Source organism: Lepisma saccharinum, chromosome 6, assembly GCF_977018435.1.
Source record: "Lepisma saccharinum chromosome 6, izLepSacc3.1, whole genome shotgun sequence".
In the NCBI taxonomy this organism is placed as follows: domain Eukaryota; kingdom Metazoa; phylum Arthropoda; class Insecta; order Zygentoma; family Lepismatidae; genus Lepisma; species Lepisma saccharinum.
In genome coordinates this window covers 54,030,532-54,054,096 of record NC_139234.1, presented here as the reverse complement: position 1 = coordinate 54,054,096, position 23,565 = coordinate 54,030,532, and the positions used below count along the sequence as shown (strand labels likewise).

The window sequence follows — 23,565 nt, the reverse complement described above, 5'->3', positions numbered from 1 at the left end:
CCGCGCATTTCGACCGGGGAGCCAGGGCCTTACTCAACGATATTTTCAGCGATCGTTGGATTGGCAGGGGTGGACCTTTACCGTTAACCACCTCGCTCCCCCAACCTCACACCACTGGATTTCTTTGTGTGGGGAGAAATAAAAAGGCTCGTGCATGAAACCCCTGTGGAAAGTGTTGAGGACCTTGTTGCTCGTGTTAGTGCCGCTGCTGGAACAATTGGTGACATGCCAGAGGTACTTGCGCTTATCAGACAATCAGTGCTTCGCCAATGCCATCTTTGTCTTGAAGTCAATGGCGGACATTTTCAACAACGTCTCTGAGTATACCGGTGTTTGTGAGTCCCTATCAGCTAGTGATGGGTCGTTCGTGAACGAGTCGTTCAAAAGTAACGACTCTCTCTTGTGAGCGGTGAACGACTCGTTCACCAGAATTGAACGACACGTTCAAAGAGTCGTATGTGTGCCACGACTCCTCCGCCCGCCAAGCAACTATTATTCCATTATTCCCTCTCCTTTCCACGAATTTTGCGAGGAAGGCGCATGCGCAAGTGTATACTCGCCTGGCGGCCGGAATTTTTTAAAGAAAGCAAGTCGATTCTGCGGGCAGCAAATGGGGACTGGAGAGGAGAGGGAGGGGGGTCCTCTCTGTTCCTTTTCCCTACCCCTAGTTGAGTAAAGCTGGCTGAAACGTGCCGTGTACGATGAGAGGGGAAGGAGCATGCTCGCGAGTCGACTCTTTCCTTCGTTCAAAGAGTCGTGGCACACTTTAGCGACTCTTTGAACGAAAGAAAGAGTCGACTCGCGAGTGTTGTTTGCAGAGAGAGAGAGAGCGCGCAACCTCAGCCCATGACGGGCAGCGAAGAACAGCCAACAAATTTGTCCTGTAGTTTCAAGTTCGGTCAAACCATTAGCGCTAAAATTACAAGAAATTAAATGTTAGTAAAAAATATTAGGGGAGTCTTGTAAAGATTTTGGGAAGGTGTTAGGCACCGACCTCTTGATTACAATATTCCGATTAGCCTATTTTGAGTTGTTATTGTTTAAGTCCACTTTATGTGCAGATAGGATAGTCGGGACTGGACCTACAGTTTAAAGTGGGATCCGAACCTCCACTTTGTATTGAACACGGTAACCCCTTGATTACCGGCGACGTTATAACTACGCCATCGGGGAGACCCGATTAGCCTATTGGAGCATAAAAGTGGACTTATAACAATTTTTGCCAAGCAAACCATTTTAATACATGACAGCGTTAACCACTATGCTATTAAAGTGAATCAGAAAAGGGAGGCAGTAATTTATAATTTGCAACACAAAATACTTAGTGTGGAAAGCGATTGTTACTTTTAATTATTTTCTAAAGCGCCGGCCTCCATGGTGGAGTGGTTAGTACACCTCATTACTCATCCTGATCTTCGCGATTACCCAAAAAAAGTGACAGAAAGGCGAAGTAAAATAAACCAAATCAATCAACCAATCATTATTTTCTAAAGCAAGATCAAAGACAATAAACACCTTTTGTTTTCTGTTACTCCAAATCCAAAAATGACGTAATACAAGCAGCAAGCACAAGTTCAAATGATAAACCTTTAGTGAAAATAACAAACATGTATTAAAACAAAAATTATAACTTACAATTTTTTATATTCAGTTAAGAATTACCTAATAGAACAAACCACATGATAATGAATTAATTATAAGTGGACTCGTGAAATGAAGGTCTTTTTATATTTGAATACTACATTATGTTCTGTTTTTCTGATTTTTTAATAAAGAACCTGAGAAACAAACACACGCTCACACACGCAGTTATACATAATTTCTTATAATCCGATCTATAATAGATATTCAATTTGTTATAACATTAATTTAATATATTTTGTGTAATACAAGGAACAAATTTGAAATTATGCGGGGAACGGTGGGGATTTCCCCTCTAACGATCATATCATGCAATTTCCCTCTCTTTCTCTCTGTATGCATGTGTACATACATATACTTATATATTATATACGTGAGATTAGAAGATTAAAATTTAAATCACATTGAAATGATAACGTTATTAGAGACGAATCACAAATTTACACCAATAGAAACACAGCATTATATACAAAATAAAAGTAAAACACAAATGAAAAGCAAAGATAAATATGAAAATTCAGTGCGCAAAATCATTGCAAAACAAAAATGCAATCAATAAAATTAATATTGACAAAACTAACTCAAGTATTCTATAATGTATGCCGGCGTGGTTAGCACATCAAGGGTCTCGAGAAATATAGTTTAAGGGATGTAAGGGATGATCCTTCAACGTAGTACACCCAACTGTCAACCTCACTTCCACATAGTACACCCTGGACTGCATTTTGCAGACTAACGAGGCTCTGGCGTCTATACCTACGGCCAGTATAATTTTCGTAGCAATGTGTGTGTGTGTGTGTGTGTTGTCCTGTGTTTTGTGCTTATGTGTGCAGAGTGCCTTTACAGCCTCAGCTTTTAACCGGTCAGATTATTTTAATATTTTAGTTACTACAGGACATTACAGTTATGTTATTTTAGTTCTGGTAAGGGGCTGGATCCCGTATAAAGTGAAGGGTGCAAAATAGCCTAAGTGACGCACACAAAATTTTAAATTCATATTCAATCATAGCCTTTAGTATAAAACAGAGATGTGATGGGGAGGGCCGGCCCCCGTGGCGGAGTGGTTAGCACATCGCGGCACGAGGGCAGGGAATCCTGAGGCCGATATTCGGTGGAAACACATAGCGGCTCGGGATACCACTTTTGCCCAGGCTTTGCTCTTCTGCCACTTTGGCTAATCGCGAACATGAAAATCAGTGATGATATAATGAAATTGATGAAGTGACACACAATTCCGAGATTCCTCTTAGCGCACTGTTCCAACCACTCCTCCACGGAGGCGACTGAAATTGTTGGAAGTGAATCAGTTTCACAAGTAGCAGGGCATTACAAAATCGCAATGAAAACAGGGCCAACCCTTCCAAAGTTGGTGAGATGATGAGAGACACTCCGTGTAAAATGTACTGTCCGAGAATCTCGTCTCGTTGGAGTAACGATACCGATTTATGCTTTGAAATCGATAAGCGAACAAGACCTGACAGGTGTTTTTAACTTGAAATCAAATCACGAACAAGATATGCATTCTCATTCACGAGTTGAAACGATGTGCCAGTCATCTTGTCTCACCACGATACTCGATCGAGTTGCTCTTCCGCTTCGTGCACATGTAAACCTTTTAATTTACACGTTCAATTTTATTTATCCAAGAAAACAAATCTGTTAACATGAGAATGAACAGAAGAAATAAGCTACTAGTTATTTTCCCATTAAGGAACAAACAAATTTTAAAATGCTATAATTTCTTATAAATTAGCATGCAGTAATTATATTTTATAATTTATTAATTCAGTTTTAATATTTTAACTGCCTAACACGCTTTGTTGTATGTTATGCATCTTTTATACCTAATTACTTAGTATTGACATCGAGGATGAATGAATTTTACGTACAGATAAGCTAATCGGGACTGGATCTACAGTTTAAAGTGGGATCCACCAGGTATCGTTACAAGGCAACGACGGAGGATGGATGGTGATTAGAGTAATTGACAAGAGGTTAAATACAGATTACCACTCATATCTGGGCTGGGGTTGAACCCGGAACTTTCGGTGTCAATAGGCTTACTTTGAGGAGGGCGACACCACTTATCTGTCACTCCAAGATTATTTCAAGCTGGCCAACATAGAAACCAAGAAACAAAGAACATGCACCATGGAGTATGTTTTATTTATGTTATTCAGCCATCCTTTCATTCCTTGTTAAATCCTGGTAAGGAAATCGCTTCCTGTCTCGGATTCGATCCTCTGTGGAGGCACCTTGCCCAGTGATTTAGACCCCCAGTTTAAAATGTAGCTTCAATCCCGAGCATAAAGTGAACTTTAAACATTGTCTGACAAAATCGTTTTCATATGACGTGAAATATTTAATTAACATTAACGTGTAAATATTTTACTAATGAAAACAGCATTAAAGAATAAATATAGAAGTTTAATCATAAATCTCATCGTACATGATACTGCAAAAAAGCTTTTATTGAATGACTGCAGAATTAGGAACAACTACGTAAGATGGACATGGGTCATGTTCACGAGTGATATAAACAGCTGTTGGCCATCTGCGGTGAGCCTACGTGTTAAGGTGTTTTACTAGTAGAAAGCAACATTAAAAAAAAAATACATACGTATAATTTGGCCCGCTTTATAGAAATTCGATCATACATTATGATATTGGCAGAAACTTATATTGAATGATTGTAGAACAACAAAAACATGGATATGGGATGGATATGGATAATGTTCAAGAGCGATATATATTTCTTAAACACAGCTGTTAGCCATCCGCGGAGAGCGAGCGGGTGGATCCTACTTTAAACTGTAGATCCAGTCTGCTGGCGAGACTGCCGCCGCCGCGCCTTGTGTAAGAGAGCTCGCGACTCGCGAGCGAACGATGAGTGAGGAGAAGAGTCGCTAAGGCGAGCGAGTCGTTAAGGTGCTTAATGACTCTTCGTGCCGACTCGCGAGTCGTGAACGATGAGGGAGGAGAAGAGTCGCTAAGGTGCTTAATGACTCTTCGTGCCGACTCGCGAGTCGTGAACGAATGATGGGGAAAGAGTCGTGGGACTGTGCTGTGACTCTTCGTGCTGTTTCAAGAGTCGTGAACGAGCGATGCTCGTGGAAATGCAAGCATGTGTCGCAGCGCAGATCTGGAGTGCATTTTGTTGCGATATTAAAACCAGTGATCGAATGCAAAAAAGGAAGAATATGTAAATGCACGTTATTACTAATAAAAGGTTGATATAATTATATAGCATTTCTGTGTATGCTATCGTACTGCATAATTTGCATTATCCGCAGCATGAAATGTAAACTGAAACAAGATACAAATATAGAAAATCTCACTCATGAGGCAGAGTAATGAAAACAAGTATGTGTATAAAAAAAAGTATAAATTTTGTTTGTGTGTGTGTGTGTTTACTGTTTACACATATATGTATATCCACACACATACAGAATCGTATTTGTATTTTTCTTATTTTATGCCGCTTTTCTTCAAATTTTAAGTAATCGCGACGATGATGATGATACGTGATGATATAGATGAAGGGACACTCGTAAAGAATATCCTTGTCCAGACCGGGACTAGATCCCGGGAACTTCTGTGGCAAGATCAAATGTCGATTACTTCAGAATCTTGGCCATCTAGTCGGCTACACGCACACACACATACACAAAAATGCAATACAATTTATTAATCTTGAAGGACGTACGTTGTGTTCGTTTACTTAAATACAATCATCTGCTTCAACACCACCTACCCCCTTCCCCCTCTTCAGGCATGTGTTTCGAGAAAAAGAAGCTTGGCGACTCTTTTGAACGACTCATTTGAACGACTCTTCTCAGTGAGCGAGCGCTCATGAGTCGACTCGCACAAATGAACGGCTTGAACCCATCACTACTATCAGCACCGCATAGTGGGAATGAAGATGCTGGAGATCGCTGTACTAAGTCGATCTGCATGTGCGGAGGTTGTGCGCTTCTCAGGGGAATCCCTTAAAGATGTGCTGTGCCTGGAAATGTTACATGCCATTGTGTGCGTTTTCTCGCCATTCTCCGTCTTTATTCCTTCGAGGATTACCCACTTTCTTTGTGGAGCTCTCTTGTAGTATGCACAGCCTAACGACATGTGGCCATTGTTTAACTTTTGTTCTTCGTACTGCAAAGTAGTATGTCAACATTAGGGGATTGAAAACGTTTTATCCTGGTTTTCCCGTATTTTTTTCCACTTGGGATGGTGTCCCAGCAGTAGTGGGGCATGCGACAAATTTGTTTCTTTTCTTCTTCTTACCGCAATGTGAACCGTGTGCAACAGGAGATTTGCAGTTATTTTCCTATTTCCCGAGTGTGGGACGGTGTCCCAGCAGTAGTGGGACATGTGGACATACGTCGTCATTTATTACTTGCTACATTCCGATCTCAACAAAAATAGTAGAAAATTTCCTGTATTTTCCATCAGGGGACTCCCCACTTTCTTTGAGAGTCCCCTCGCGCAATTTACACTGGGCCTCAATTGCTGCACCATTGTATTCGTCAGGTACGACTTTCTTTGTATTCTTTTAATCCGACATTGATATCTTTCTTCCTTCTTGAGTTATTGTGCTTTAAACATCGTGTGAAGCGATTTTCGCACGACTGTCACTTGAAAACGGTGCCGATTTCGACATTTTTTCTCAAGGCATTTCTTCCTTGTTTTTACTTGTCGAACCACCTCCCAAGCGTTGTAACGGGTATTTTGCAACACCCTGTATATTGATGGTATGCGTGCACCAATCACATTTAATATTACCTAAGTTCGCCAAATTTTGAAAATTGTTATGAAATTTCCAGACTTCCTTAGCTGCGAGTCGATGTCCCGGACATTTCCAGAGTTTTAACGCCGGTGGAAACCCCAGATTTCGCCAATACTACACTCTAAAAAAATATGCAACTGAGTTGCCACGATAAGTGGTGGAGACAATGACACTCCTTTTGGTGTTAATGAGGAATTGGCGGTGATTAGCACCATTTTCGGTGTCTTGTTACACCATTTGTTCTAGGAAGACACCAAGTATTGAGCTCTATAACACTCGATTAAGAGTTGTGTTACACCCATCGGAGTGTTGCACTATTTTTGGTGGCAAACTCATTTGCATATTTTTTAGACTGCACATAAAGGATTATAATAAGTAATTAGTACAAACTTTACTAGCCTGTTTTTGTATACTGAGAATACTTTCCTAAAACTTGTGCGAGAAATAGAAGAACACCTCAAGCGCGTTAAACGGCGCACACACTCGCAAGTTGATGTTTCCACGGTTTTGCCCATCGCTGCTGGAGAACGTGAAGTATCCGGGACCTGGCCTGCTTCGGAGCTTTTTGCGGCGGCGTGAGCCTAGCGGACTTACGTTATTAATCCTCGTTAACTCCACCATGGCGTGACGTCAAATACATCTTGATGGGAAGCTGGGGAAAAGGGTGGAGAGGAATTTGATCCTCCTTTGCAAGACGAGCCTCTTTGTACACGGCGCTGCGTTCGAAGCAAAACATACACTCTCGAAGGGAGAAAAAAAAGAAGCAAATAACGAGGAAATCATCCTGTTAGCATTGATTACGTGGCACGGTGCAAAAAAAAAACGACACATGATAAATTTCAATCTTCCTGCCTTGTTTCAGCGTCGTGCAAATTATCTCTGGCCATAACTTATGGAAAGTTGAATCAATACCAATTCCATTAAGCAAGTAAGAAGCCTTTCAAGATAAAAGCTAGTTTTGGACAAGGAAAAAAATTGTAAAATTACTAATGAATGTTTGAGCTCATTGCTTTTATAGGTACATATATACACAATCTAATTGTTGTCGTTCATTCTACCTACGCCATAGGTCTAGTTCCCGACCTCGGCAGCAGAGTGATTAGCACAGCGCGCTACGGCGCCAGGGATCCGGGTTCGAATCCCGGCCTGGTATGGGTGTTGTTTGTGAGTATTCCTTCATCAACTTCATCGCATTATCACTCATCCTCATCTTCACGATCTGCCAAAATGATAGAAAAGCCATGTAAAATAAACCAAATAAATCAACTTACATTCAAGCTGTCATAGACCGGAGGTTTTTTATTGTCAGCGTCTTTAGTATTTTGTCGCTTTACGTCGCATTGACTCGACATCAATCAGACGACGAGGAAGAATGACAAGTGGGTGAAATAGATGTAGGTACAACCACGAAAGGATTTGAACCTAGGGTCTTGACTTCGTTAACGCTAGCCACTCTGCTACTGGCACGGTGTTATTGACGTATCATGAATTTTGATTATGTTAAGAAAATTGTTATAATACATTCTTGTATCATTATTTCAAAAATGAGATCGATAATTTTCGAGACGAGATATGGGGATGATATTAAGACTCATTTCGAGTATCTCTTCGTGGTATTTGTATTTATTTGGTTAGCTATTCTGTCTCTCTTAGCCAATCGAAACGATGGGGATGAATGACGATTGAACTGATGAAAGGACACTCAAAGGAACATCCACGCCCAGGACAGTAGATACAGTAACGAGACCAGACTTGGGAGTATCTCGGTCTGGTCTCGAGTTGTAAATGCGTGTCTCGTTTTTGGTCTCGTCTCGATTTATAAACATGCATATCGTTCTCGTCTGGGTCTCGAAGGCAAATCTCGAACTCTTCTCGTGTATCGAAATATATACAAGTATAAGCAACATATGCAGTGTGCTACAGAATAAACTTTCACAGTGTATACATATACTTATACATTAAGCCAAACAACCATCCTTCATAACATATTTCTATTTGACGCCGCACTTCGACGCTACTTGTCATCCAAAAAAAGGAACTTCATCCTATACGCAGAGGTTCACATTTGTCACTAATGGATTGACTTTGCATTATAAACAAAACATATAACTTATCTATAAATAGCGAGGTAGATATGTTTAAAGAAGTCTCATAGCAAAGTTAATTCAGTTTATATATGCAAATCTTTCAATAACACACCAAGATCACGAAGGGAACAGTCTCGTGCTTGTCTCGGTTTATACAATCCAGTCTCGGTAACATCCTTACCGTCCAGAACTCGAACTTGAAACCTTGGTTGATTTGCCCTCTAAACGCTTTCGATCACTGAGGTGGTTGAATCAATCCTTGAGAGGTTATTTTCAAAATGTCTTATCACGTTCCTTAAATTGACTGATTAATTTGGTTCCTTTTTCTCACTTTTCTGCCGCTTTAAGCTACTCACAAAGATGAGGATGAGTGATGATATGAGATTGATTCGAACTGGGACCCCTGGCGTCGTAGCGTGCTGTGATAACTACTCGGCTACGGAGGTAGGCTTAACACGTCCTTAAAGCACGCTACGGTGAGTCGGGTAATCTGGCCGACACTTTGCGAAACATTTCCACAGATCCGCCGGAAACAACCGCGATGCTGTTAAATAATGCACTCCATGTCGACCTCTTCACTTGCAGTAAAAAATTTGTACACCGAACAACTGGATTAAAAAAAAAAACTTCCACTACATGCTGCGCTTGAAAATCACTCATCCAGTGCGTCCATTGTGAACCCGTGGCGCACACAAAAGATGCGAGAACAAGCGATGGATAATAGGAAGAGGGGATCGATGGGATGATATTAGCAAGCTATTGTTAATATGACATGCGTCCATTATATATCGACAAGCTATTGACGTGTGAAACAGGTAAGCGAATTTTGATTATGAACCGATTTTCACTACAGTAACTTTAGAAAACGTATGCAGATATTTTATAAAATGTTGGGTTACATGGGACGGAGACCGATTGAATATAAAGTGGAGAGCACATGTATCCCTTACTTAAAGAAACGGCATTGGTTAAAGATCAAATTCTTAAAAAGCGGCATTCCAAAATATTTATCTGATAACATACGTTTTGAACGTACATGGGTCGAACATGATTTTTCTCAATAAATTCAGTCTCAAAACTATAATTTGCAATAAATAATTTACTGTTAAAGCAGCTAAGATATGAAAGAAACTACGCACCTTCAAGAAATGTACACAATGTATTACTTTCCAATCAAATTAAGTCGTTATGAACACTGTAACTGTGCATATATTGCTTTATTACTATGCATTAGTGCATAGTCACACACTGGCAAGTCATTACAAGTTTATTTTGGAGTTCAAAATCCATCGTTGTGAGTTTACCGATGCAAGAACAAACACTATCTCTGGTTTTATTATCTTGAATGTAAAACTGTGTATTGAATTGAGCCGTGCGTTGCTTGCAATGTTATTCTATAATTGAGTGTGTTTAGAATTAGTAAGTTTGTATTATCATTAAGCCCTACGAGGTCTATTATTACATTCTTGTATTCCATCGTATATTATTTGTCACCACACGCTCATATTTATCATACTCGTGCACGTTTAATGCTGACAGTGTAAGGCCAAGTGCACAGAAAGCAGCATAAAGAGTTCCGGCTCAAGGAAAAGCAGCAGATACCTATCTTGTCTGCCCGTATCGGTTATTGCTGTGAGTTGGTACCTTCGAACCGCCGCCCGATACTCGACTACAGCCTTCAGCTTACACTCGGCCTCCTTTTCTCCATCGACAAAAGAGCTATTTCTATTTTCTTAACTTACGTCGCTTTTCTACCTCTTGTGTTAATCGCGGCGATGAGAATGAACGAAGAACTGAGTGGTGAGGCAAACACCAAGATATGCAATTCCTTAACCAGGGTTTGAACCTGGCACCTATGGCTTCGTAGCAAGTTACGCAGACCACTTCCCCAACGGAGGCCGGCTTGCGCAAACCAGCCTCAGCGTTGATAGTCCTGTCACTAGCTATGGTTTTGTAAGCTAGTTTGAGTATAGATATTTTTATCGTCATCAAAGATGGCCGCCACTTGATCATCAAACTGACCACATCTCTTGTTAATACTTTACCGATTTTGATGCAAATTGAGTCAGTATGTTGTAATTTCTATTTAAAAGGTGAATGAAAATGCTTTTTAAACTTTTTTTATTCATTGTTTTTCTACTTTTCATTCCCATAACATTATTCCTAGCTATTTTTATTTGATATATTTGGTATATTGCAAAAAAATCAATATTACTGTTGATTGTGTTTTTAAGTCCTCTTTATGAACAGAAAGGCTAATCGGGACTGGACCTACAGTTTAAAGTGGGATCCAAACCACTATGTTCCTCCACAGGGTATCGAACCCAGGTCCCCTTGGTTACAAGTCGACGACGTTATCACTCTCTCCGTATTAATGTTGGATCCAATAATCATAATACAGTGATGCCAAGAATAAAGTGGTTTTATACTACCATTAAAATTAAAATTCTCTATACTCAAACTTTTCTACAGAACCATAGCGAGGTCTTGGACTATGAGTACATAAGAAAATATATAAATCATGTCTAAAGAAACTGTACGCTACATTCTTGAAAACTCAATCACATATCTTCTACAAAATAAACAGATGAATACTGAAGAGGTAAGTTCCCGATAACCATTGAAAGACGCTCACAAAATCAACCAGACTACGAGTTCAGCTCCTCTACCAAAACCTCTCCTAACTTTGCCGTAATATTACCATACGAAAGCGCTACCTAAATATCAAGCCTTTTTAATATTTGAGTTGAACTCAATCTCATTTTGTACACAGAGAAAGTTCCCATTTCGCATATTTACCAACAGCTCTTTCCAGTTGAATGTTACGGTCTACCTCGAGGCGTTCATCTTACGAGAACATTTCAGGGGGAAGCTTTGCGGCAAGAACTGTTTTATCAAGTAGGAAGTTCCGTAGGAAATTGCTGGCTGGCCAATAAAATATGGTAAAACAGTTATTGAGGAATAAGCTTCAGCGCTTAATGCTTTCGAATGCCACGGTATGGCTTCGATTTAGATGGTGGTGGATGGAAATCTCTCTTCCTTACTTATGCAACCTTAATATTTAATTGGAGCTTGAGGTTTCTTGCTTTAAGTCCACCTTATACACAGCGGCTAATAGGGACTGGACATACCGTTTAAGTGGGATCCGAACCACTATGTGCCTCCAGCTGGTATCGAACCCGGAACCCTCCGATTTCAAGGCAATATTTCATTTGAATGGTTATAATTTGAAACCGAATTCACACAGTTAATATTTGTACTTTTTACAATACGGTCACTCTCCTGAAAGAGGGGAAGTATCCATGCTGTACAGTAAACTTCCCCAATAGCACCGTATAAAGTAATACTCATTAGATTGATTGATTTGGTTTATTTTACTTTACTTTTCTGCAAATTTTGAATTGCGAAGATGAGGATGAGTGATAATATGATAAAATTGATGAAGGGACACTCACAGACAACACCCATGCCCAGGGTAGGATTCGAACCCGGGACCCCTGGCGTCGTAGCGCGTTGTGCTAACTACTCTGTGATATTCGAAGTGATAAACTTCATATGGGTAGACATTGTATCGATCCACATGTATCTTCTGCCTTCCAAAACTTAAAAGCAATTGAGTCTTGTTTCGAAAGTTTATAAACTGTGTGATGCGTTTAGGAAATTAAGTGACATGATACTAATATAAAAACTAGTTGCATTTTAGTGCATAATCAATACATGATGCATTCATAGCTTACGTTAGGATGCAACTTCTATGTTTTTGGGGAGGGCTGATTTGAGTTTTTCTGTGTATAACTAGCGTAATTCCAACACATGGATAACCAGTCTCGGATTACGCGATAGTAACAAGATGAAGTAACATTGCAGAAAAATCCGTGTGTGTTTGATGGGCAGACAAAGGGCGAAAAGAGACAATCAGTGCTAATTAATACGTAACTAGATCGCTGGATAACACGTTGGGGTTTGAATTGTATTCGCAAATTAATAGCGCACTAATTAGCACAATTAGAATACTCTCACCAATCAACATTTGCTACGGTGAAACATCCATTAGTCGATTAATAAATAGATTTGTGAGGTGACAATGTCCCTTCAGCTGCGAATGGTGATGGGAGTGTTCTTCCAAAGATGTTTATGCCGCGTGTAAAATCCTAGGTACCAGTAACTGAAAGAATTACCTACCTTAGAAGCTGGTTTTGACAGAAAGCGACAAAAAAGGATACATTCTAAGAGATCCAGTTTTGGACCCTATTGCCAGAAGATGTTGGATGGGGTCGAATGCCAATGCTGTAGGTTGAAACGGGAACCCATGTCGGAATGTCTGAAAGAAACACAGAGATGCATATTATAAGCATATGTTCCGTAATTAAAACATTGTTAGGTATGAACAGTGCAGCTAGTTTTAATCCTTTATGGCTAAAATGTGCGTAGGCTGGACTGGGTAGTACGTAAACAAAATATGGTCAATAATGGCAGGGTATTGATATATTCTACAGATTAATTCGAATATCCTGTTGCCCCCATGCGATTATCACAGTGAAACTAATTTTGTTCTCTGCCTTCAGATGGCTGACAGAAGCAACTACAACGTGGACGAATGGTGAGAACATGAACGTCCACAGACTAGTAAAGCAATATGGGAAGTGCAATGTAATCTGTGACTTCACTGCAACATTTAACAAGGAGGCGTAACAGAGACAATGTATCTACAGAACACGCAAATCAATTGTGTAGAGAAAATAGTGGAAGTTGTACTGACCTTCCCGATCGGTAACTTTGTAAATTGTTCTGCACGGGGTAGCAATACATTCGGACCACCCTGCATATTAAAGTGCTTGAGGGGGGAAAGACTGTTGTTCTTTGTTTCGGGGTAACCTTTGAATTCTGAGGAAACATTCCAGTTTCTTCAACGAGATCTTAGTTTGGTAGCCCGTTAAAGTCCCGTAATTTTAACATACTTTTCAAATAACTGGAAAATAGACTATTGCGGGGACCCTCGAGGCGGAATCCGAGTCCTATACCATGTTTCATGCATTGATATCAAGGTGTCGAACACAATGTCCTCAGTAACGATACTATACAGGATGGCCCATTTATGACAAATACAAATTAGGGATGGCCAAACGGATCCGGATCCGAATGGATCCGGATCCAAAAGTAACGGATCTGGATCCGGATCCGAAAATTCCGGATATGGATCCGGATCCGGATCCGAAAATTCCGGATATGGATCCGGATCCGGGTCTGAAAGTTTCGGATCTGGATCCGGATCCGAAAGTTCCGGATCCGGGTCCGAAAGTTTCGGATCTCAATCCCATTATAATATTACCACACCTTAAAAGGTATTATGATATTCGATTACAAAGAAATTTTTCAGTAGTTAGTCCTACAAGAATTTTTTTCAAGTGTTGTTCCTAAAATACTTTGCTACGCATCGGCTAACACACTCGTGCACAAAAATAATCCTACTTCTTTAACATAAAATGTCAGAGGTGATTTTGTAAATGCCATTGAAACTAATATGTATTCATTCGAATGTATTGGAAATGAAAACACACATAAATGTGAGACATTCCATTCCAGGATGAAACCTTTAACACATATAACAAAATAGAAATGTTATACAAAAATTATACAATTGTTCTACAGTTACAGTTTTACAAATTAAAATAAAACATTATAATATATGCTCTGTTATATAATTACAAAGTGTAAGACTAACAAGGGAGGTTATCTAAGTGTCCCCCTCCGATTTCCATGAAACTTGGCAGGTGTATAGTGGGGCCCAAAGGAAGAAATACGTGTTTTTTGTTTCAGCTAGAAAACTGTTTTAGGGGGCTAAACCCACTCAATTGTCAAGATGAGGACAAATTGAAGTGGGGATCTGACCCCTGTGTCCCCCTCCGATTTCCATCAAACTTGGCAGGTGTGTGTATAAACGGGCCCAAATGAAGAAATACGTGTTTTTTTGTTTCGGCTAAAAATCTGTTCTAGTGGGCAACCCTCCCTCAAATGTCAAGATGAGGACAAATTGAAGTAAGGATCTGACCCCTGTGTCCTCCTCCGATTTTCATGCAACTTCGCAGGTGTATAGAGGGGCTCAAAGGAAGAAATACGTGTTTTTTTGTTTAGGCTAAAAAACTGTTTTAGGGGGCAAAACACGCCTCAAATGTCAAGATGAGGACAAATTGATGTGGGGATCATCTGACCACTGTGTCCCCCTCCGATTCCCATGAAATTTGACAGGTGTATAGAGAGGCCCTATGCCCCCTGTTTCTTCCTATGCCATATTTACGTGGTTTCGGGGTCAGATCCCAACTTCAATTTCTCCTCATGAGACTTAGACCTCCCTTGTAAGTGTATTAATTAATTACAAATCGCCAACGCGCGCACACACACTATATATATATATATATATATATATATATATATATATATATATGTGTGTGTGTGTGTGTGTGTGTGTATGTATGTATATATATGTATGTATATGTATATACAGTATATGTATGTATATATATATATGTATGTGTATATATATATATATGTATGTGTGTGTGTATATATATATATATATATATATATATATATATATATATATATATATTAGCAGGTAACAATATGTTTGTTATAAGCACATTCTTACTTTCCAAAGAAGCGCATGTGGGATGGCAAAACGGATCCGTATCCGAAAATTCTGGATCCGGATCTGAAAATTCCGGATCCGAAAAATTTTAGGATCCGGAACCAACCGGATCCGGATTTCGGATCCACCACGATCCGGATCTGGCCATCCCTAAATCGAAAAAAAAAAATACATGATACGAAAAAATGTTCTATATGAAAATATATTGTTGAAATCCACAAGATGGCGCTGTGGGTTATGTTGTAGATGGCGCTACTGTTGGTGGAGCCGATACAAACTTAAGAGAAACAACATTTTTTTACTGCAAAAAAATTCTAAGCAATTACACTTGGAAAATATTTGAAAGAAGTGCATTTATCAGAATATCAACCTTTTGTTCATTTAACAGTTTAGTAGATATGTGGATGCTAGTGCGGAATCCTTGTGACTGCTGTAGTTTTTGCTGCTCCTGAAAATAATTTTAAACTTGAACCCTTATGTAGTGCATTCGTAGTTGTTTTTTACAGCAAATGTACTATTTGCAACGTTATCCTATTTAGCACTAGGGATAAGAAGTATTTAACATCACATAACAAGTAGCATATCGAGTTCTACTCCTATTTCCAGGACTCATCCATAACATCTATCTCAGATATTTTTCAAGCACACGGTTCTAGTTGCTGCCGCAAATTTAGAGAGAGTGAGTTGAAACTTTCATATCTGCTAGAACTAGATAGCTTCGAGAATTGGTCTGGTTTTGCATTTGAGCGAAATCGTACGCTATTCAAAATGTCAAACGAAAAATCGACATGCAATATGTTCCTAGCGCTCCAAATTCTACTCACGTTTCTAAATCTCTGCCAATGACTACATTTTCAGAGATTAAGCAAAAAATCATCAATTTTAAGGCGTCTCACTTGAGCTGTAGTTTGTGTGAAATTTAGTGCGTGGATAAGCCAAGTTAGTGGACCGGGAGGGAGTAGGTCATTTACCAATCATTGAACTGACAGAAACCTCAGAAGACCGGTCTGATGTTGCATTTGAGTGAAATCGGTCAAAGCGTTCCAAGATGGCGGACTTTCAACAGTCGTAACATAACAGTAAAAGGTACGCTTGCTATGTCTGATGAACGGAAGAGGATTTTAACGGTTGAATTATACATTATTGTAATTCCATCCCTAGAAAAGAGAATACCACAGAAAGAATCGATACTGATTCAGAATGCCTTTCATAGCGCAATCCCAATACGAGTAACATTTTCACCCTCTTTCCTTTTACGTTATTTGGCTGGGGTGGACAGTGACAGTCATACGAGATGGCATTCGTGCATTAATACTCTTTCAACAGGCTGCATAATCGCTTTCGAATCCGCTGCAAGGCATGAAATATTAAAGGTTGCATTCCACCACTTGAACATATTAGCGAGCAAGGATGATTTATTAGATGCTGTGATGTAGCTGCCGGAGGGTCCATCCCTCCCCCTTCCCTTCTCCCTCTGCGCTCGTGTGGGTGTGTGCGGGCTCGGACATATGTTGGAGGCAGTGCATGGAAGCTAATTTACCAGCCGAAAGGTTAATGCGGTAAAGAGCGAATAAGCATCAGTCAATATTTGTAAACCAAAATAGCGTTTAGTTATAACTTGGTGTTAATAAAAGAAAAAAAATAAGTAATGTAAATTTGCTGTGTGAGATTACACTAGTAATCCCAAGACTAACAGGATCAGCAACTGGAGTTTTCCAAGCTTTCCATGTATGCATATGTGACGTACACTGCAATTCGGCAATGGCGTGTTACAATAGCAGCTTTTATGTAGCCAATGAAAAATATACTGGTACTAAACAAATCTATAGGCTGTCGGAATGATGCTGATGATTTGACTTTTGTAATTCAGCGTTGCTCTTCTGCCATTTTTGCCTAGTCGCTACGATGACGATGATTAATCATATGATGAAGGGGCACATTCAAAGAAAACCCATGCCAATACCAGGATTCGAACCCGAGACCTCTGGCATCGTAGCGCTCTGTGCTAACTACTCCGCTGCGGATCTCGGCACTTACGATTTGAGTTGTTGGTTTAAGTCCACTTCATGCGCAGATAGGGTAATCGCGACTGGACCTACAGTTTAAAGTGGGAACCGAAATATTGTGCAACGTGCCTCCACCGACTGATGGAGCTTACGAGTACCAGCCCAGAGGGTAAACACACTTAAAATACGAATTATGTTCACAGTCTGTCTATTCTACAGCCAGGGATAAAATTAAGCAACTTGAAGGAATAAGTTATACCACGTAAGGTGTATTCTTCTTAAACAAAAATATGATATTTTCAGTATAGACATAACCATAGGCGCCGACTCCATGGGGCTTGGGGGGGTGGGCTCGAGCCCCCCTTAATGTAAACAATGTGAGGGCAGAACCCCCCAAATAATTTTGCTTAAAAGGATCTAATGTATTATTTTGCTTCTCTTGTAAAGTTTACTCTGAATTGTGCCACATGAACTTAACTTGAAATACACATTTGAAATGTTCTAGACCATCAACTTTGTGGGGGGGGGAGGCGGGGTTATGACCAGAGAGCAAAACACGTGACTTATTACTATATACTAAGTATGTAATTATGAGTATTGTTAAAATTTTTACTAAAAAGAGTTTAAAAAATCTATGTGCATGAACTAGGGTAGTGGATGGGACGTTCGGGCTACAAATGGCTCTCACATGACATTCAGAACGAGATCATTGATATATTAGGGATATTTTTTTTGCGCTCTATGGTAGCAGATATTAAAAGTCGGGAATATTTTGCTATTATGGTTGACGAAACTTGTGACATATCCATCCGTGGACAATTAATATTCTGCATTCGAGCTGTGAATAAAAATTTTGATATTTTTGAGGAATTCATGGGCTTTTATGAGATTCCGAACACTGGGGCAAAAACTTAAAAAGGAAGAGAAGGAGTCATTTACCCCCCAATAATTTTGACAAGTCGGCGCCCCTGGACATAACCAATCATTTTCAGAAACACTCTCGCATTTTTCCGAATTAGCAGCTCGAGAGAGAGTCTCACTGTCCTAATCGTCCAATAACTTCACAAGATTCCAAGCAGGTTGCTGACGTCAGCTCAACCCATCACCAACCCGATGCCTTCTTGCCAACGCTCTATACGGTAGTAGGATCGCTAGTTAGCTTAACGCTATTCTGACTCTACCTCCCACGATAGAGGCTAGTTACATATAATTTTACCGCCGGCAACATCCTCTAAAAAATTCTATCCATTCTACTCATCTATTTCATGCATTTTGACTTGCCTTTTGCAGTAGGCTATCCTAGAATAATTCTGCCAGAGGATCGGACTGGGAACATTTACCTCTGGAAATTTTCACCTTGGGAACTTCCACGGCTTGTACCGCCGATCCTCAGCATTGATTTTTACACGGGGAATTGTCGGCTCTGTGCCAAACGCCTAATATGAATGGAGGGCCGCACCTGTCATTGGTCAGCGCGAATTCTTCCAACCTGGCCGGGGAAACCACACATTATTCCACCAACCACACCCCATATCTGCCACTTGGGGGTGTTTGTGGACACATGGGAAGGCAGTTCTAAAAGTCACAATAATGTGAATTTGGATTATTGAAGTGATGAGCTCACTCGTAAAAATAAGTAAAACACTAAAAAATGTAACAGCAACCCGAAATAAAACGTGTGCTAGGGAAGCTGGATAAAATAGTCGAAGTGTTATTTATTAATGATAGGATATCATATGCAGTTTTACAGGGTAGGTGGTGTAAAATTATTTTAATAAACATACATGCACCAACGGAAGATAAAGATGATAATACTAAAGATGATTTTTATACAGAGTTAGAACAGGTCTTTGATAAATTTCCTCAGTATGATATGAAAATTCTGTTAGGTGACTGTAATGCACAGATTGGCAAAGAAGAGACATTTAAACCCACGATTGGTAAAGAAAGTCTTCATGAATTAAGTAATGATAATGGTATAAGATTGATTACTTTTGCAACCTCAAAGAATTTAATTGTGAAAAGTACCACTTTTAAACATAAAGATATCCATAAATATACCTGGTCTTCTCCAGATGGTAAAACTCATAATCAGATAGATCATATTCTCATTGATAAGAGAAGGCATACTAGTATAATTGACGTTCGTACACATAGAGGTGCTGACTGTGCCAGTGACCATTATTTAGTAATTGCTAAATTAACAGAAAGACTCTCAGTGATAAATCATAAGCAACAAAATCTAAAAGTTCTAAAATTTGATACAGGAAAGTTTACTGATGAAAGAATTAAGAAAGATTACCAAATTAAACTGTCAAATAGATTTGATGTTTTGCAGGATTTAAATGATGATGAAAATATAAATGAAACAGACGTAAATAAGAATTGGGAGCACATACGTAATGCAATAGAATCAGCAGCTAAAGAAAGTATAGGATACCATAAACCGAGAAAAAGTAAGCCATGGTTTGATAATGAATGTCATAATCTAATAGAAATAAGAAATCAGGCTAGACTTAGGTGGTTAAATAACTCTGATGATACAAATCTAAACAATTATAATAGAATAAAGCGAGAAGTTAACCGCACGTTTAGAAGTAAAAAAAGAGATTACTTGAAAAGCAAAAATAACGAAATTGAAACAAACAGCAAAAATAAAAATATCAGAGATTTATATAAAGGTGTAAATGAGTTTAGAAAGGGGTGGCAACCTAAAGTAAACTTGATAAAAGATAAAGACGGTGATTTTCTTTCTGACCCAAGCGATATTCTAAATAGATGGAAGAACTACTTTAATGACCTTTTAAATGTCCATGTAGGAGATAAATCAGAAGTGAATGAAGTACACACAGCAGAACCTTTAGTTCCAGAACCTAACTTGACTGAAGTTAAAGATGCTATTAAAAGGCTAAAGAATAACAAAGCACCTGGCATTGATTTAATACCAGCTGAGTTAATTAAATATGGTGGAAATTCATTAATATGTCAAATTCATAAATTAATTTGTTTAATATGGAATAAAGAAGAAATCCCTCAACAGTGGAAATAATCCATAATTGTTCCTGTGTTTAAAAAAGGTGATAAAATGAACTGCAATAATTACCGTGGAATTTCTCTACTCTCAACAACATATAAAATATTATCTAACATTCTTTTAACAAGACTAACCCCATATGCTAATGAAATTATAGGTGATTATCAATGTGGATTTAAACGCAACAGATCAACTACAGATCAAATTTTTCACATCAGACAGACACTTGAAAAAAAGTGGGAATATAATCAAAATGTCCATCAGCTATTCAATGATTTAAAAAAAGGATATGATTAGGTCAAAAGAGATAAATTATATAATATATTAGTAGAGTTTGGAATACCTAAGAAGCTTGTTAGTATGATAAAAATATGCACCAGTGAAACAGAAAGTAAAATTCGTGTGGGTATTAATATGTCTGACAAATTTACAATTCATGATGGGATAAAACAAGGAGATGCATTATCTCCATTGCTCTTTAATTTTGCCTTAGAATATGCTGTTAGGAAGGTAAACGAAACTAAAGAAGGACTAAAATTAAATGGTGTGACTCATTTGTTAGCATATGCAGATGATGTAGACTTACTGGGGGATGATGTGAATACAATTAAGAATAATGCTAAAATATTTTTCAAAACTGCTAAAGAGATAGGTTTGGAAGTTAACAAAGAGAAAACTAAATATATGCTTACAGGCCGAAACCAAGTGTTAGGTAATAATCAAAATATAATTATTGATAACAACTCGTTTGAAACAGTTTCCAAATTCAAATACTTAGGAGTAATATTAACAAATGAAAATTATATTAAAGAGGAAATAAAAAGTAGGCTTCATTCAGGAAATGCATGTTACTTCTCTCTTCATAAACTTTTGTCTTCTCGTTTAATATCTAAGAAACTAAAAGTTAAAATATACAAAACAGTAATTTTGCCTGTAGTATTATATGGGTGTGAAACTTGGTCCCTTACATTGAAAGAGGAACATAAATTGAGAGTATTTGAAAATAGGATCCTTAGGAAAATATTTGGACCTAAAAGGGATGAGGAGACAGGTGAGTGGAGAAGGTTACATAATTTAGAACTACATAATTTGTATTCATGTCCAGATATTATTAGAATAATTAAATCAAGAAGACTTAGGTGGGCAGGCCATGTGGCACGAATGGGAGAGGAAAGAGGAATTTACAGGATTCTTGTTGGGAAACCTGATGGTAAGAGACCAGTAGGAAGGCCAAGACGAAGATGGAGGGACAACGTCGAGATGGACCTAAGGGAAATCGGTAGGGATGGAAAAGAGTATATAGATCTTGCTCAAGATAGGGACAGATGGAAGGCCTGTGTTGCTGCAGCCATGAACCTTCGGGTTTAAGAAGGCTAGAGAGTTAGTTAGTTAGTTATTTCCCCGCAACATTTGGGGTTATAACATGTTATGGAATACAAAATTCCCTGAAATATCCAATTATTTACTTAACGCCATAAAGGAATAAATAAAATTATGGTGTGGATTCACTCAATGCTCAGGCTAATCCTGACTGGGTCTACAGTTTAAAGTGAAATCTGGATCACTGTGAAATGTTTCTCCACCCTATGAGGTGGCCATAAATACCATGGGTTCATTTCGATCTTCAGCCGAGAGATAGGGAGAAGAGTGGCAGCCGGCGCTGGCGGAGATGCCGACATTTGCGGCCTCTAATGCCCGCTTATTTTTATGGACATATGCAGACATTTATATAAATATTGCAAAACGAGCATTAACCTGTGTTATAAGAGTACGGTTTTAATTTTAGTAGCTTAGTGGCTGTATGTGCTGATGATTTTGACACGCCCATTTCCTGTGAAACACGGCGTGGAGGTTTGTTTGGAGAACGTTCTAACGCTGCACCAATTTCATCGAGCTTTGCTTCGGTTAAAATCCGACGTTTTTGCTTAGGTGTTATAAAATTTAACGATCCAGTTTCTCGTAATTTAAGGACAAGATGTCTAACCGTATCTCTATGTGGAGGTGAAACGCCTGGGAATTTCTGTACTAATTGCCTACACACGTCTCGACACGAGTCTGTTTTCACGTAAGTGTCATACATAAAAATTCTTTGTTCTAACGTGAACTTTGCGGTTGGCATTCCAATCGTCTCACTGACACAACACACATACACACTGCAATAACACAAACAAGTAACGGCAAGTAACCAAGAATAACACTCTTGCGCACAGTACGAAATTAACACGCTCTTGGTTTACATCTGCTAGCCACTATATTCACAGTTCTGTCTTCATCTAGTCGCGAAGGAACAAAAAACTCTAGCTCGGAGATTTCGGATTGCAAGGAAGCTCACGAAACCCATTAACTTTTAACGGTTTCGTCTGCAGTGTAATCTTGATACGGTGTTGCACACTCGAAACCTCCAAACGATCCCCATCCACACAAAACTCTTTCAAGGATATAAACTTAAGCAGGAAGTTACTGGTCAAAACTATGATTAAAATGTTTTATTATCTGTGGCTCTTAACATCGTTTCTAAAGCGTATTTATTTTTGTATATAAGGGCAGAACTTGGATGAATTACAGAAGAACTTTTGCGTGTTATAACACAGGTTAGTGCTCGTTTTGCAATATTTATATAAATGTCTGCATATGTCCATAAATATAAGCGGACATTACAAGCCGCAAATGTCGGCATCTCCGTCAGCGCCGCCCGCCACGCTTCTCCCGATCTCTCGGCTGAAGATCGAAATGAACGCACGGTATATACAGAGTGAAGCTTGTTCAAAATCAATGTAACTGAGGAATATTTCGTACATAAATTTATTACTGAAGAAACGTCTTGGAAAAATTCACACCATGCTGCTCTTAATGTTGACATTGAGTTGCCAGCTAGAGTATTTTAATATGTAAGATAATAACTTGAAAAGTGTGATAAAACATACATTTCTACTCACTCCGCTTGTTAGTGCGGAGGGTTAGCCACCTCGGTAGTCAAGAGTTTTGTGTGCTCGACTTACGATCTTGCTACAAAGGGTTCTGGTTCAAATCCTGGCCGAAGAATTGTTGTTCCATTTCATCTGTTCCTGCATCTATTTAATTTAATCTTCTTCATTAACTATAGAACATGTAGAAATAACAGCTTAACAACGGAACAGAAATCCTTAAAAGTACCCTGTTGTTCTGCATTCTTTACAGCAAAATAGCAAGCTTTATTATTATTATTAATATTATTCATTGTTATTAACTTTCCATTTTACTTTAAAAAATAATATACACATTTTCTCAGTACCCATTATTTTATTGAGTAATGTGTTATGAACAAATGAGACTTAATTGTAAATATTTTGACTGAAGCAAACACAGAATGGAAACCAAGGTATTAA

General features: G+C 38.8%; 1 protein-coding gene across 5 annotated transcripts in view; it reads right to left on the bottom strand.

Moving 5' to 3' along the window:
• Positions 1-23,565, bottom strand: part of Tomosyn (syntaxin-binding protein tomosyn) — a 476,384-nt gene that overhangs the window by 317,169 nt on the left and 135,650 nt on the right. For all 5 annotated transcript variants that reach the window (XM_083123931.1, XM_083123933.1, XM_083123935.1 and 2 more), the window contains exon 2: positions 12,738-12,835. In XM_083123931.1, the coding sequence (XP_082980057.1) occupies positions 12,738-12,835 (98 nt within the window). The remainder of the gene's footprint in view (positions 1-12,737; positions 12,836-23,565) is intronic.